We start from the raw sequence: 15639 nt of genomic DNA on the forward strand, positions 1-15639 counted from the left end.
GGGAACACGTTGTGCCCCTGTCCCCCCATGCCCTGCCCGGCTCCCCGGCACTCACGAGGAGCTGAAGCTGCTGCCGTCCCCCCACCGCAGGCGCTCGCCCCGTCTGCGCAGCCCGAGCCAGTAATCGACGTTCCCGCGGAGGCGCAAGAGCCAATGCTGCCAAGGAGAGAGCAGTGGGAGCTGCCCCGGCCCCTCGGGGGGACACGGCCCCGGGGCTCCTTCCCTGCAAGGCTCCGGGACAGGGCCGCAGCCCTGGCCCCACGAACACCGAGCCCGGCCCAGGAGCACCCCCGGGCTGCCCTCAGACACCCCACAGCGCCCGCAGCCCCTCACTCACCATTGCCTCATCCTGGACAACGGCCAGGGAGGCCCCGAGCTCGGAGCACCGCTCTTGGCTCTGCTCCCAGGTTCTGCTGTCCCTTGAGAAGTAGTAGCAGACTCCATTGTATCCAAACCAGCCAGAGGGACAGCCCAGAACCAACGTCGGAGCCGCAGGTGGAGCTGGAACCTGTGGAGCTGCAGAGGGAAGAGGAGAAGGTGTGAGGATCGCCCTCCCCTCTGCAGGGAGCAGGGACCCCGCTCTGCCCCGAGGGGCTGGGCCCAGGCTGCTGCCCCTCCCTTACCTGACCGCACAGCCAAGGCCGCCACCACGGCCAGCAGCAGGAACAGGAGCAGGAGCAGCAGCAAGGTGAGCACGGGATGGCGGCTGGAGCGCTGGCCTGGAGCAGGAAAGAGCTGCTGGCTGCCAGGACCAGAGCCGGCCCTCGGATGTGCTGGAACGATGGATGGCCGGGGAGCACAGGAGGGACCTCTCAGCGTGTTTGCTCCTCCCTCAGCTGGCAGCCAGAGAGCCCAGAGCCTGGGCACGGGCAGGGACACAGGTGTGGGGACAGCCAGGGACCCCGGGCTGGGGACAGGCTGCAGCAGGAGAGCTGCACAGGCTCGGGGGCAGCTGCGGCTGCCGCTTCCAGCCACTGCTGGGGCCCAGCGGAGCACGAGGCCTCTTCCAGACATCGGGAAACAGCCACACAGCCGCCAGCCCTGTCCCTGCCGGGTGACACTGTCCCCTCCCGAGAGGGGCCACAGCCGCGGCCCTGCACTCACCCGGGAATCCTCTGAGCAGCCTTCTGAGCACATGGTCGGTGGCCGATGTGCCCTGGGGATCCAGGGGCTCCCTCACTGTGCCCTCGCTGCTGCAGGTTCCATTCTCCACATCTTCTTCCCTCACTGCACGCTCACAAGTGGCGTCCCCTTGCTTCTGACAAGCGGCTTCTTGCGCCCCAGGCAAGTGTGTAAGCCCGGCTGCTGGTCCGTCCCGGAGATGGAGGAGCTCCTGCACGGGCCCGTGAATGGGGCAGAATTCACTCTGCTCCAGCTCACAGCCGGTATCTCTGTGCTGGGAACAGAGCAGAGCCCCTTGCTCCGGACGCTTCAGGAGTGCTGAAAAAGCCTTTCGGAGATGGGCCTCGGGAACAGCTGTGCAGCCACGGGGATGGCCCATTGAAAGGGACACGATGACAGGTCACGGCTGGTCCCGGTCCTGCGGGACACCGAGGCTCAGGGAGGGAACCGGGATTCGCCATGGCTGCTGCGGCACCGGCTCGTCCCCCGGGACCCGAGCGGAGGAGCAGACCGCGGGCAGCCGCTCCCTCCGCCATCTCAGGGCACGGGGGACACGGGGGAAGCCGGCACAAGGAACTCGCCAGAACCGCCCCCTTCCCCTCACCGCGGCCCCCTCCGGGCTGGGGCACAACCGAGCGCGGCTCGTACCTGTGCTGGAGCCGCTCCCAGCTCCGGGGTGCAGGAACGATCAGGTACCGGGGCAGCGGGGACCTCCGAGGGCTCGCTCCGGGCAGAGAGATTTTAAAGAACCGCCGTGTGGGAATGCCGGGACCCTTTGACCAATCAGCGTCCGAGGTGGTCATGTGACAGGCCGTGTTTCCGAGCAGAAGGGGTGGAACGCTCCGCCCTCGCTGAGACATGGCCGGGGTTGTGTGAAATGTGTCCTCGCTTCTGTGCGTTTCTCCAGCCGGGCTGCAGCCAGGGGAAGGAAATCTGATTCTGGGGGGCGGGGGCCGTTCAGCGCTCTGGTGGAGTCGGATGGGATTTAACCCTTAAGATCAATAAAATGGAGCGCTTTCGCGCAATTCAAACCCAGAGAACAGCACCATAAAGGCATTTTCTTACCATCTCAAAAAGAAATTAATGAAAAATCGCGATTTCCGACCTTGGGAGACGCCAAAAATCATGAAAAAATATCTTTTCTTTCAAGAGAGACCCTTCATATCATAGCTGAATGGGGTCCTCCCGAGGTCAAACACAAGACCCGAAAATAAGGTAATTTTTTCCCCCTTCCTTTTGAATCTCTTTTCTTTTAGTAACCCCCTTTATTTTCTTTCATTTTTGGGGGGAGGGAGGTGAACTGGAGAGTCACTGGGGCACTTCTCCCTCCTCACTGCTCTCACCCGGAGTGCTGGGGAGTTTCCTCCCAGTTCCCTCGCAGGATCCCTCTTCATGGCAAGCACCGGCAGCGATGGTGAGAGCACTGGGAAGGAACTGGGAGCACTGGACCTTCCCAGTGCTCCTAATCCCCCTCCCACTGCTCCTTCCTGTTCCCTCCCAGTGTTCCCAGTATCTCTTCCAGGGCACAAACACTGCAGGGCACTGCGTGGTCTGGTCTGGAAGAGGCAAGGCTTGAGCTGTTACGAGAGAAAACCTGACTTGGGAAAAGCATTCCCTGGAGGGTCCTCCTGGAGGAAGGTGTGTCTGCCCCTCTTCTGATCCTAGAGAGAGCTGAGTCTCCAGCCTGAACTCCAAAACGTTCAAGCTCCAAGGCAGAATGCCAGAAATGTTATTGGCCCCACTCCTAGCACAAGACTCAGACCTCACACGTGTGAGGGGGCAGTGCAGATTCAGTAATTAATGCTCCTGGCTACTGTTTTCTCTCCAAAAGACACACACCCACAGAAGAACAAAACCCTCAGCGAGGATGGGCTGCTCTTGCTGGCACAGGAAGAGAAGGAGAAATCTGGACAGGAATATTCTTCATGGTTGTGCCCAGGCTTTGTCAACCACTCCAGCTGCTGCACTTCGGGAAATAACCAGTAGCTTACAAGAAGTGACTTTGCTGTCAGTGAGCATGTTATTATGGATTAACCTTGCACTGGAAAACAGTCTCCATACCCTACTGCTCTTTGCATCACCCCAAGAGTTTGGAGGCTGCTGCCTGATGAGCTCCTGAGTTGCATCTTCCTTGTCAGTCTCATCAGCCCCTTGTTCTGTTGTAAAAATGTCAATAAAATGCAGCGATTGGGCATTGGCCCAGTGCCTCAGGGTCTGCAAACGTCTTAGAAAGAAAGGAACAAAGAGTGTTTCCACCAAATCACAGAGTAAAAAAGTTCATGTTACCTACACATATCTTTAAAAGGAAAAGTGGAGCAGCGAAATATCAATTACTGTACCAGTGGTGCTCCAGTCTACTTCTGTTCTCTACTTTCACTTGCAGCACCTCTAAGAATACTTAAGAGTACTGGCAGTGCAGCCCTCTGCAAGAGGGTCTCTCTAAAAGGATTTGAGGCTGAGTCCTCACAAAAATCTCCATCAGCACTCTCCAGGGCACCACGGGCACAGGGAAGCCTCAGGTCCATCCAGACCCAGCAGAAACAGAACACAAACCAAGCCTGTAACAGAGCCTGAAAAGCCCACCCAAACTCAAGGCTGAAGCAATCTGAATTTTGCTAAATATCGAGATTCTGTTTCTCATTTATAACAAAATTGAAGTCAATTGATTTCCCTTGTTCTGGCCTGTTATGCCCATGATGGATGAGAGATCTCTCGCTGCCTTCATTGAGACCCTGGAGCCTTTCCCCATGTGCTGTATTGCCTGCCCAGGGTGAGGAGGAGAGAGGGACAGAGCAGTTTTGCTCTGGGTGCCAGGCCCAGCCTAGGAATCAGCCTGTCTGGGCCATGCCATGGCAAAGTGTGTCCTGAACAGCTGCCAGGTTTCTGGGCTCCAGCTGTAGCTCAGGAGCAAAGGGATGAGTCCAGGCACGAGAACATCCCATGGGCTGTTCCTCCTGTCAAGTGTGGATCTCTGTTGGGAATGGAGCCTCTCCTTCAGCAGGCCAACGCTCCCAGATGGGAATTCCCAAGGCTACGAGGCTGGGAAGGGAAGAGCAAAGCTGTTGTGAAGGTAAAGCTCCGTTCACTCAGAGAAATCACCTGGGTCACTGGAACACTGGTCCAGGTAGGAAGCAGAAAAGGAGAGATTTCCAGAAAAGTCTCTGTAGTTTGGTGGGGAAAAGCAGTACTGACACCCAATGGCTGCAGGGATGGTAATCTACATTAGTTCTACATTTCCCTTTTTCTAATTGGTGAGGGTTATTAACCTCACCTGCAGTTATAAGGCCAAACAGTTCCACTTTTGGAATATATTCTAGTTTAATCTAGCTGTCCTCCATGCTGCATACTCACAGCAGACATATCTAATTATCATATGATGTGAGAATTTGCTTCTGTCCCTATCCCAAACCTCATCCTATATTGTTTTTCAGTTTCTTTTCAATATGCTAGTAAATCTTCTGTGTCCCTTTGCAGTTTTTCCATGGATAAAAACAGTGGAACTCTACATAAAGGATATTACCTACTGCTGAGCACAAGGACCAGTGGATGTTAAATCAGCTTTCCACCTCTTGTTAGGTTGAAAAGTTAGCAAGATTTAGATGTGAGCTAAAGGCTGGGTCAGCTCATTCTGTTGAAGTAGTACCTCAGAGTGAACACAGGACTTGTACCTGTGTAATTACTGGTTGTTCTGGCAACTTGTCTGGTGCAGTTGTTTGTGGTTCCTGCAGAAAGGTTTGCTGACAAATTACTTTTACAAGGTCAGGTTGTCAGGGCATTCCCTTGAGTACTTATGTCCTCTCAGGCCAAACAGCAGGCTTAGTTGTTTTGTTTTAAGGTGCTTGTTTTAAGGTGAAACAATTTCTTTGTCTAAGAGCAGTAATACTGATGTCAGACTTTCTGCCATCCACAGTGAATACCTCTCTGGACAGGAAAGTGTGGCCTTTGTGCACGGCAGCAGCAGAGCAGCCCAGGTGAATTTTCTACCTACACTGTTTCCAGATAACATTTTTCTGAACAGAAAAATCTCTGAGTCAGAGATCAAACAAGTTGTGTCATGAGGTTTGGTTCCTTCACTCCTCTGCTGGGCACCTGTTTGAGATCAACACGAGTTTTATGCCCTGCTGCTTTTGGGAGGTGGTTGGAATGCTGCTCTCAGTCCGCTGACCAAAAAGTTACATCTGACAAATCAGATGAATGCTGTTCTTCCATATCCTGCTGACTGGTAATACCTATGAGCTACTGGGCTGTAATGCCCCAGCTGGCAGCTTTTAATTGCTGTAAATCCCAAAAAGCAGAGGGGTCTCAGTGATTTATACAAGCCAAATGTTCCCAAAGAGGATTCAGTGAAGGGATGCATTCTTGAGAGAAATATGTTGCTCTGTCCCTTTTGCCTGCCTGGTACCTTTTCTATGGGAAAGCCCTGCTGTGTTTTGGTGAGGAAGCCTCTCCCAGGAATTGCCTGTTCCTTTTTCTAGGTCACTTGCCTTTATGGAGCATGTCCTGTCTTGACTGCAGCGAGCGTTCTTCAGGCTTCAGACAGATTTCTGAGGTAAATCCAAGTGAGGACAATGTCCCTCACCTTGTTTTTCTGTCCTGCTCACAGGTGGGTACTGCCTATCATCACTCCTGCTTACTTAACATCAGGAATGGAGGCCACCAGTATTGTTTCATAACTAAGTAAAAAGGGTCTGGATTAAGGATTTTATAAAACAGTTTAAAATGTAATGCTTTTCCAAAGATGTGATGTGATTATTATCTTGTAGTTGTTCTAGCACTACCAAAAAAAAAAAAAAACCAAAAAACCAAAAATGTATTTGAGTAGGTTGAAAAGGCTTTTTCTGATTAGTAACTGAAATACCAGGAAGGGTGTTGATATGTGCTACCACAGCCTGAAAAAATTCTCTCCCAAAGTCCTGAAGTAAAAGTAACCCAAACAAATGCAGTGTGTCTCAAGGGTGTGAAAGATCCACTTTTTAAATTTGCTGCTCAGATGTCAGGACTCCAGATTTTTACCACTGCTCACCTGCAGTGAATCCCAGTGGTGGCAGTCAGGGAGACATCCCTGCTCCCCCTTCAAGCACCTGGCTTTGCAATCCTGGCATCTGAGCTGCAACCAAGTAGGCAGGAAGGACCGTCAGCCTGAATCAGCAGCAAAAAATCAGACAGATTTCACCTGTCTCTATCACTGAGTTTTCCTTGCCCAGGAGGTCTCCTTGTTCTTCCTCCAGGGAGGCAGTAGCATTTCATCAGTAAAATCAGGCCAGCTCTCCAGGCAAGGTACAGACTTTGGCCTCAAGGTAAGAGGCACTGATCCTTTCAAGATTTTCTCTGTTCTAAATGCAGTTCTTGTTGCAGCAGTTCCTGTTAACTTTGCATTCATTATCTGTGGTCTTCTAAAATGCTTATGTGTAGGTCTTGCTCTTGCCCTCTCTGCCACCAGATAGCTCTGTTCTCTCTTTTTTGGTAGGACAGAAGTAACTGTCTTACCGGTGAGGAAAATGTAGAAAACCATTTAGCATCCACAAAAATAAATAAATAAATATATAAATATATAAATAATTGGATACTTTATATGAAAATGGAAGATTGAATGGGAGGAGACAGAAGAAGAGGAGAGCAAACATGCAGTGGCTTTTTAATAGCTCTCCCAGATCAATATAAATACAGACACTGGAAAGTGCCACTGTCCCTTTATTTTTATTTTGGGAAAAAGGGTGCATTTGATGTCCATCCAAGATAGGAGAAATGGAGGAAAATGGGACATTAGTGCCATGGGGTCACTGACAGCTGCTCACAATAAGTGTGATGCTTTGGAACTAAGGATTTTATTGTACATTTGCATCCAATCATGGGGTCTCAGAGGTGATCCACTGCACATGGGACTGCCAGATCAGTTCAGAGACCTTTGTAGGTCCGTGTATCCGAGTGCCATCAGTGTGGTGCTGTCCTCACTGTAACAGAGCCCTTGCCTTGAGGGGCTTTGGAAGCTTTTCTGTCGAGCTCTCACAGTTCTGGTGGGATCACAGAGTCGATGAAGCCCTGCCTAAGCTGTGTGGGCAGTCTGCTGCTGCACCCACTCACGAATCAGCTGGTGAGCAATGGCCTGTTTGGGAGGGAACCAGGGTAAAAAACTACCATCGTCTTGCTTTGAAGAGCTGGGCTCTCTCTTCAGACCCTCCACAATTTCCTCCAGGCCAAACCAACGGGCTTCCTCCAGTTCCAGGGTGTCCATGCTGATCTGGAAAGGATTCAGAGGGCACCAGTTCCTTAAATCAGCTTGGAATGTGGGCGGCGGTACCTTGCCCCTTCTTGCTTCCACAGAGATCCTATGCTGGAATGCCCAGAGTGCTACATCCATGCCTGAATTAGGCCCTGATGCCACTGCAGGGAATATAGGAATAGGAATATCCACCACTACTTTGTTGTGCTGGCATTCTTAGGGAAGCCACAAACCAACCCTGCTCCACTGTGGCAAAGCAAAGTGGCTGGGCACAGTAATTAATGTGGCAGAATTTGTGTGTACTGTGGCAAATGTGTGAGGGAACCTCCTCTGCAAAGTTCAGAGGAAAAAATACAGAAAAACACAGGGGTGTTGGCCTCTGGGCTTGTAGATAAGGTGACCCGAGGGAAATCTGGCACCTTGCAACAGAAGATGATGGGATTGTTTCAAAGTTTGTTCTGCATTTGCAGAAAAAGCCAACGGAAAACTGCACTTACGGAGGGTTTGGTGCTATCCCAACTAAGTTCCGCGGACCGAAGGAGGTTTTGCTACCTGAGGCAGGCAGTGGAATAGCTCGGGGAAGCCGAGGTGCTCACCTCAGCCCGCTGGGCTCCCACCCGGGCGTGGCAGGCTATCATCAGGGAGCTGCTCGGGAAGGGCCAGTGCTGGGAAGCCGAGTAGCGCAGCGACTCCACCTCCAGCCCCACCTCTTCGGCCACTTCTCGCCGCACTGCCTCTTCCACGTTTTCACCTGCAACCAAGCAGAGTTGGGCAAGGGTGGCAGGGACACGCTCATTCCCACAGGCAGGAGCTCCAGCTGTGCTGACCTGCAAACACTTGCTGGAGGGATGCTCCATTAAATTCATCAACCTCTGATACACACAGGCACCAGAGACATTTTTGGTCCCATCTACGTAGAGATGGTGGACAGAACAATTCAATTTTAAGCCATTTTCCCTCCTGTAACATGAGGTCTGTAGTTTTTCTTCTCAGTCAGAATGAACTGAGCATTCTGCATGAGCCACAGAATGGATTGTCAAAGGATCAGAGGTTATAACCCAGCAAGTTTAAAGCTTATGTTTACTATCAGGGACTAGGACAACTGTTAGACACCTATAGTTCCCATTCCCTTCAGGTACATAACAGCTATTTTGAATTCTGTCTGCATGCCAACACTGATCTATTTAGATCTCATGTTTTGTTTTGTTTTTTTTCCTGGCTATCCCAGAACCACAGGCTGGTTTGGGTCTGAAGGGACTTTTAGGATCATTTAGTTCCACCCCCCTGCCATCAGCATGGACACCTTCTGCTAGACCAGGCTGCTCAAAGGTTTACCCAGTTTGGCCAGAACACATCTGGTGATGGGGACACAGATCACCTGTGTGTCCATCCTTCTCTGTGAGCAGGGACTTGGCTGATGTCCCCACCCCCTGCACGCCCATGTGCTGGGTCAGAAGCCACTTACCCAGGTCACAGAAGCCTGACAGAGCTGTGAACATCCCTGGGGGAAACGAGGGCTGCCGGGCGAGGAGGCAGCGGCTCCCGTCGGACACCAGGGTGATCACCACTGGGGACATCTGCCACGTGCACCACAAAGCAAAAGAAATTCAGACTAAACAAAGTTAAGTGCAAATTCTTGCTTTTCCTGGCTGTTTGAGGGTCACTGGCTGACCACAAAGTACCCAGCTATGCACAGATCCCTTTTCCTGCTTCCCCCCGGGGTGACCCAGCCCTGTGTCCCCCACCTTTGCTGCCAGGGTCTCACCTGTGGGTAGTAAGTGACTCCACTGGCGTGGCAGACACGTTTGCTGCCAGCTGGGTTCTTCTGAGTGGGCTGCCCAGTTTTGCTGCAGTACTGGTGGGAATCGTGCCACCGCAGAAGGGACTGGGCCTGCCAACACAGAGGAAGGAACACAAACCTCATTTATACCTGGGGGGGACAAAAAATGCAGAGCAGTCTCCCTGAATAACTCTTTGTGTGCATTCTCATGGGGATAAACTCTGATTATCTTTGGAAGCCTCAGAAAGGTAAATGAAGTATGGGCAATGCTTTGAAAAGTGGTAGATTCTGCAATCTATGTTTCCTGCTTCTAAATTTGAGTATGTTTAGGGGAGGTGGGCAAGAGCTGTTGGTTATTGGACATAATGGGATTTGTATTGGGAACTGGACTATTCTAGGGAGTCTCCAGCCCTGAATATCTTAATGAAAAATAGCCCAGGCATTACAAACATTACAGAGCAGGAAAGGAAACACAACTATTTCTCCTCATGGGTCAGGACAGGCCTTTTCTTAGACCTTCCACACACAGGGCATCTGCAGAGCACCAGCTTATAAGGGAGTGTTTTAAAAGAGCAGCTCTGAGAGAAGATGTGTAAGTTTGTTTGTGGTACCCTGTTTGCCTGGTAGTTGTTGAGCCGAGGACAAACTGGGATTACATTTCAGCAAAATGGCATAAATTACTGCAGTCATTTTTAAGTCATTTGTCTGCTTCTCTTTCCTTTGCATCTTCCTTTTGGGAGCACAAATTTGGGAAAACTGGTGTAATTTATAATGTGTCTGTATCTGGGTTCCTGTGTACAATATTAGATCATAAAACAGTGTTGGATATGAGGAGAAGGGTTGATGTTAGAGATCACAGCTCCCTAAAGTAAAAAGCCGTGTCCAATACCGAAGCCAGCAAAGGAGAATCCTCTCCATCCACTACAAAGAGAGCCTTTCGTAGGTCAGTAAATGATCCCTGCAGTTCTGACTCAATGACTGCTTTATCCAAGGCTCCTGTTAAAGGAAATAATAAAAAAAAAAGTCAAAGAGAAAATTTGATGTCATAAATTTCAGCTATTAATGCTATTGTTCCAATTTTATGCCCTTTGCTGTTCCAATAGACAATTTCTTGGAATTCCCATGGAAGTGAACCACATCAAGGGCAGCATTCCCAAATGTTAGTGGCCTCCCCCAGCCCACCTTTCCTAACACACACAGGCACAGGAGCAGCAGTGCAGTCAATGGTTCATAACAGCTCCTGCAGAGACTCAACCCAGGCCCCCTTGGCAGCACAGGTTCTCCCAAGGATTAGAGATGATGCCCTGGCAGCACCTCCATCCCAGTGCATCAGACTGGTGCTGGCATGGGTGGAAGAGGAGTCATCCCAACCTAAATCCAGCGCGAAGCGTGGTCTGTGCTCGTCCGAACATCCGATCAGCACCGACTTCTCTATCCACTGCTCAGCCCCTGGGAACTTCTCCAGAATCCGTCTTGTCTCTAAACAGCAGGGAAAGGGGAAGAGAAAGCTATGATGAAAGCAAATCCATACAATCCCAGTGCTCTCTGGATCTTCAGGGCACAGGCAATCTCAGCTCAAGGCAGAATGCCAATGTGGGAACGGGGACCAGCCAAGTGATCCCACTCAGGTAGAAATTTAAAATCTGGCTTCCCTCCTAAGCCGTAGGAAGTTTTGACTATGTCAGGCTAAAGGTCCCAATGTTGTTATGCTTGGGGAGCAGCTGTCCATTGGTTTTGTCCTGTACCAGCCAATACCTTTCTCTCAAAGAAAACTTTTCCTACATTACACCAAAAAGACATTGGTCACTAAGATCTTGTTTGTTTTCCTGCCAGCCCTCTCTCTTCAAGAAACACAATTCCAAATGTTTTTAAACCTGATCACCTCAGAACATGACTCCATGATACCATGTGTGTCCCTCTGTTTCATTCCAGCTGTGTCATCCAACAGGTGTTTCTTTCTGGATGCACTGATTTCTTTCTTACCTGCTGCACTGAGCTGCGTTACCAAATATTTCTTCCCAACTTTCTGCAGGAAGGGGGAGAGATTGTGAAAGAGGTAGAAAGTTCCTGAGGTCTGAGCTTGTCTACAAAGGCTGTCATCCTCCTTTAATTGATTTAAGTATCTGCAGTGAGAAAACGATTGGGGAGATGAACTGAAGATCGTGTTGACATTATTGGTTATTTGGAGGTGTTTATTTTGCACGGGGGGGGAGCTGAATGGGCAGGTCAGATTTAAGGTATTCCAAGTGCTTGGAGAGTTTTGACAGCTGAGTCACTCTTTGGTGGGCTGTAGCCTCTAGTGGAGTTTTGTGTGGCAGAAAATACTGCAGTTCTTACCAACCACAAGAGTACCCTCAAGTCTGGATATGCAAGAAGATCAGTAACCCAGTAACCTCAATCCAACAGGTCTGCTGTAAAAGCTGCAGGAAACCTTGATCTTCCCTTTAATCTCCCCAGTCCCTTCCAGTTTAGAATATTCTGTGAATTTAGATGGCTCCAAATGCTGTTTGGCCGAACTGCTGAACACTTCTGATGTTGAACCTGGTTCCCATCAGGCTACGTGCATTATGTTGTACCTGTCACACTGGTGTGAGGGGTAAAAACCAAGGGCACAGCTGGCTGGAGCTGAGTTAGGGAAAAAAAAATCATTAGAAAGAAGATATCAGCATGTGCTCCTTTCAGGTTGTCTGAAGCAGTATTTAAAATTAGGTGAGCAGCACCACTTCAAGTCTGCCTGGCATTGTGGGAGCCCTCTAGCCAGGACAGGCAATCATTAACAAAGCTTCAGCCTGAGAGAACCAGTTCTTAGCAGTGGTGAGGGGAGCAGAGAGGCCTTGGCTATTATAATTTACAGAGCTCACAAAGCATTTCTGTGTGATGGCTGAACTGTTAAAGGATTAACCCCCGGGTCAGGCTTAGGTAGGGCTGCTTGTGCCGAGCTCTGTCCTCCCAGACTCAGCAGTCAGATGAGAACTCACCTCATTTTTCTCACATAGGTGGAATGCAACCTGCAGACCAGGGAGGAAACTCTCCTGTGCAGCCCTTGATACACTGCAGCCATAACCAACAGCTACAGCTTCTGTCTCTGCCTAAAAAAAAGAGGCATAAAGTGTAATTCAGCAGCCCTGCAAAATTAAGTTTGATTTACAAGGTGCAATGAGCAGGTAAATCTCCCTCTTGCTGCCCAGTTTGCAGAATCTGCTTTCTAAAATGATCACATCAGTCACACTTCAAACTCCATTCCAGGCCAGTTTTAAGACTACTTAAAGGTACCTCCATTTGTTTTCATCTCTGAATGTGCACAGGTCTTACAGAACTTACTTATAAGACTAGATTAGACCCTCCTGTCCCAAATGCCTGCGTCCCTGGGGAAAAGGGCAGACAAGGTGGCTGCTCTTTTTTGCTGGTTTCCTACACAGTTGTAATGGCCTTGATCCAACCACACATCCTAGTGCAGCACAGGGTGGATCTGTGGGAAAGGCACTGATGCCAGGAGAGAGTGAAAGACAAAATATCAGCTGTGGAAGAGAATTCCCCGAGTTAGACAAGCAGTTGCAGCTGAATGGGATCATCTCCAGCTCTTTGTGCCAAAGATTCCCACCACATTTTCAGCCTAAGGCAATCTCAGGCTGCAGCCTGACCTCGTCTTGAGGATGTCAGGAAATGACCAGGCACAAAAACGAAGCGTGGTGCAGAATCCTTGGGGGTCACTGAGAACATTCTGCTCCGCAGCCACAGAAAGCAAAGCCCTGCAGGGAAGAAGTTAGTTTGCTTTGTTACAGACAGAGATGAGCCGTGGGGCACAATCCTTGGGGGTCACTGAGAACATTCTGCCCTGCAGCCACAGGAGGGGAAGCCCTTTATGGAAGAAGTTAGTTTGCTTTGTTAAAGACACACGGGCAGTGCCGGGAAGTATCCCAGAGCTCTCCCTCCAGCACAGGTCAGCGACGGGAGCCCGAGAGTCGCCCCAGAGGTTCCCATTTGCAAGGGGAGACTTTTCCGCGCGGCTCCGGACGTCTCTGTCCCAGATCCCCCTCCTCCGGCTGGGACGGTCCCTGGGGGAAGCCAGGGGGAGCCGAACCCGGCTCAGCTGGCTCCGGAACGAGCAGCAGTGCCGCGACCGGGGTGGGACCAAGGGCTGCCGCTCCCCGTGGATGCCGCACTTACGGAGCGCAGCGCTGCCCCAGGAGCGCGGACCCGCTGCGGATCTGGCCGCGCTCACTCCGCCGGCGCTGAGCCGCTCTTCCCTCTCCGGGAGCGCTGGGAATTGTAGTTCTGCCCGGCCAGCAGCTCCGCCTTTGGACTCGCTCCTGGAGTTTGTTCCTCTTCCTTATTTTCTCTCTCTCCCTCTTTTTTTTTTTTTTTTCCCCTCCTAAACTTTTCCGCATTTTGCATCCACAGCACAGCAGCATTGTTTAAGTAAAGGACCACACGTCCTCGGACAGGAAAAGATGCCAAACGCTGGATATATATATAAAACTGAATACCCACAAATACCCACAGCTGGATTTGTGAGTGAACAGCTCTGATCAAGCAAGCACTCCGTGCCAGGGCACGTCAGAATAATGACAAATTACTTTCATTCCTTTGCAAACAAACAGATTCCTCTCGAGTATTGAAAACATTATTCTGGGTTGGAGCCTACCTGACTATATTTAGCACAAAGAGAATTTTATAAACATACAAAAAGTAAATGTTTTCAGGGCAGCTCGTTGCTTTTTGGTCATGAATTGAGTTGTTCTAATCGAGAATTCACGTCATGTTATTTGAGAGCACAGCTTATAAAAATAATAAACAGAATGTCCAGGGAAATAGTGCTCCTGTTGCCAGAGTTACTTATAAGTTTAGGTTTAATTATGCTTGACTGCTATTTTTATGCTTCCTGAAACAGAGCAAGCCCAGTCTTATTAATCCACCAAGCTAATTGGATTAATGGACAAAACACATCTTCCCTTAATAAGATAAAGGATTGAAATATAATCTCTAAGGGAAGTCTCCACCCTGCTGTTAAAACAAACCAACAGATTTATTGACCTTAACTGCCCCCAGATACGGATCTTGCAAGAGCTGGATTTAGAGGGAAGCAGCTGGAAGAGATACGTGGGACATCAAATCTTGGGACAGCCTCTCCATCTCGTTCAGTACCCCATGCTGGCAGCAATCCTAGGAGTGAAGCAAGGCCCTGAACACAAAAATTCGTCTCTGACAGCTTTCTGTACCTTACCAATATGAGCTTTGGCAGGGCCCTAGAGGAAGTGAATCCCAGAAACTCTCCTGATGCATTAAGAGCAAACCAAAGGAGCAGGCAAAGAGGACACAGGAAGTAGGAACATCATCTCCTACATGGACAACATCAAGGTAAATATTTGGTCCTGTGTTGCTATTTTTTTTTTTAAATCTGGGTTTGTAAAATACTCATATTGGGGTTAAGAGATGGTAAAAGATTTTTCCAAGCCATAAAAGCTGCTGGAAAGTGTAATTCCAGGCTAATAATGGTTATGCTACTAATCTTGCTTTTTATTTCTGTTTTGTGTCTCTCCAGTTGCCACCTATAAGCAGAAATGAGCATGAGAATTACTAACAGCTGGCCCTTGTAAAACAACTGTTAATTGCCTTAAATACAAGAAATGGGCAAATCCACATGGAAAACTCATGGTCAAGCCACAAGGAACTTATTGGAAAGAAAAAAAGTCCTTTTTTTTTAGGACAAGCTTAGAGAAAGACAAACCACTTCTTTAAAGAGAAAGCTAATGAGTAGCTTTCCCCACCCATCATTCAATTTTAGATGCAAGCTACCCAAATTTGGCTTTTTTCCAGCCTTCAGCCCCATGCTGATCGACTTCTTGGTGCTCCCCACTGCCCACCATATTTCCCAAAAATACCTGGAGAGTGCAAAAGAGGATGAGAAAGCAGCAGATCTTGCTTGGGGAAAAAAAAAAAAAAAAACAAAACAAAACAAAAAAACAAAAAACAAAAAAAAAAAAAAAAAAAACCAAAAAAACCTGACTGTGCCTCTAGAGCATGTGAGGTTTTGCCAGATCTCTAGAAGCTGCTGTTAAATCTCTGGCTAGATGTTAGGGACTCTCTGGATAACGGGGCTTTAACTGGATGCCTCAGCTAAAAGCTTGGATATCATTCCAGTGTTTCCTGCTAGTTGTAGGAGTTGTGTTTCTGTTGGAAGGCGACCAAAAGGAGAGGAAGGGAAGGCTTATTTTTTGACGGATAGTTCTACTAAATCTGGCCTTTTTCCTGCTCTGGCTCAGCAGCACTCCAGTACTGGCAATGCCATCAGCTGTGTGGACACATCTGTGACCACAGCTGGACTAGAAACCATTAAATCCACCTCGTGGCCTTGTTTGCTTCTCCTGTGAGACACGCTTCATCTCAGCATCCCCCACCCCCAAAATGGGACGAAACACCCGAGTTTTGCCTTTGCAAGGTGGGTGGGAGCTGAGGTGACAGCCTGGGTGCAGGGGGAAATCTCACCTGGGGATCACCTGCAGTTCCCTCTTCCTGG

General features: G+C 49.6%; 1 protein-coding gene across 1 annotated transcript; it reads right to left on the bottom strand.

The window, feature by feature from the left end:
- Positions 1-6901: 6901 nt before the first annotated feature.
- On the bottom strand, positions 6902-12183 carry NUDT13 (nudix hydrolase 13). The gene is given in 9 exon segments (XM_062496433.1): positions 6902-7360; positions 7939-8093; positions 8808-8936; positions 8939-8954; positions 9108-9233; positions 10012-10118; positions 10494-10601; positions 11106-11245; positions 12101-12183. Coding segments are annotated over 9 exon segments (1059 nt in total). The 3' UTR covers positions 6902-7165.
- Positions 12184-15639: the final 3456 nt, after the last annotated feature.

The sequence above is a fragment of the Cinclus cinclus genome, chromosome 7 (assembly GCF_963662255.1).
Source record: "Cinclus cinclus chromosome 7, bCinCin1.1, whole genome shotgun sequence".
NCBI classification, from domain to species: domain Eukaryota; kingdom Metazoa; phylum Chordata; class Aves; order Passeriformes; family Cinclidae; genus Cinclus; species Cinclus cinclus.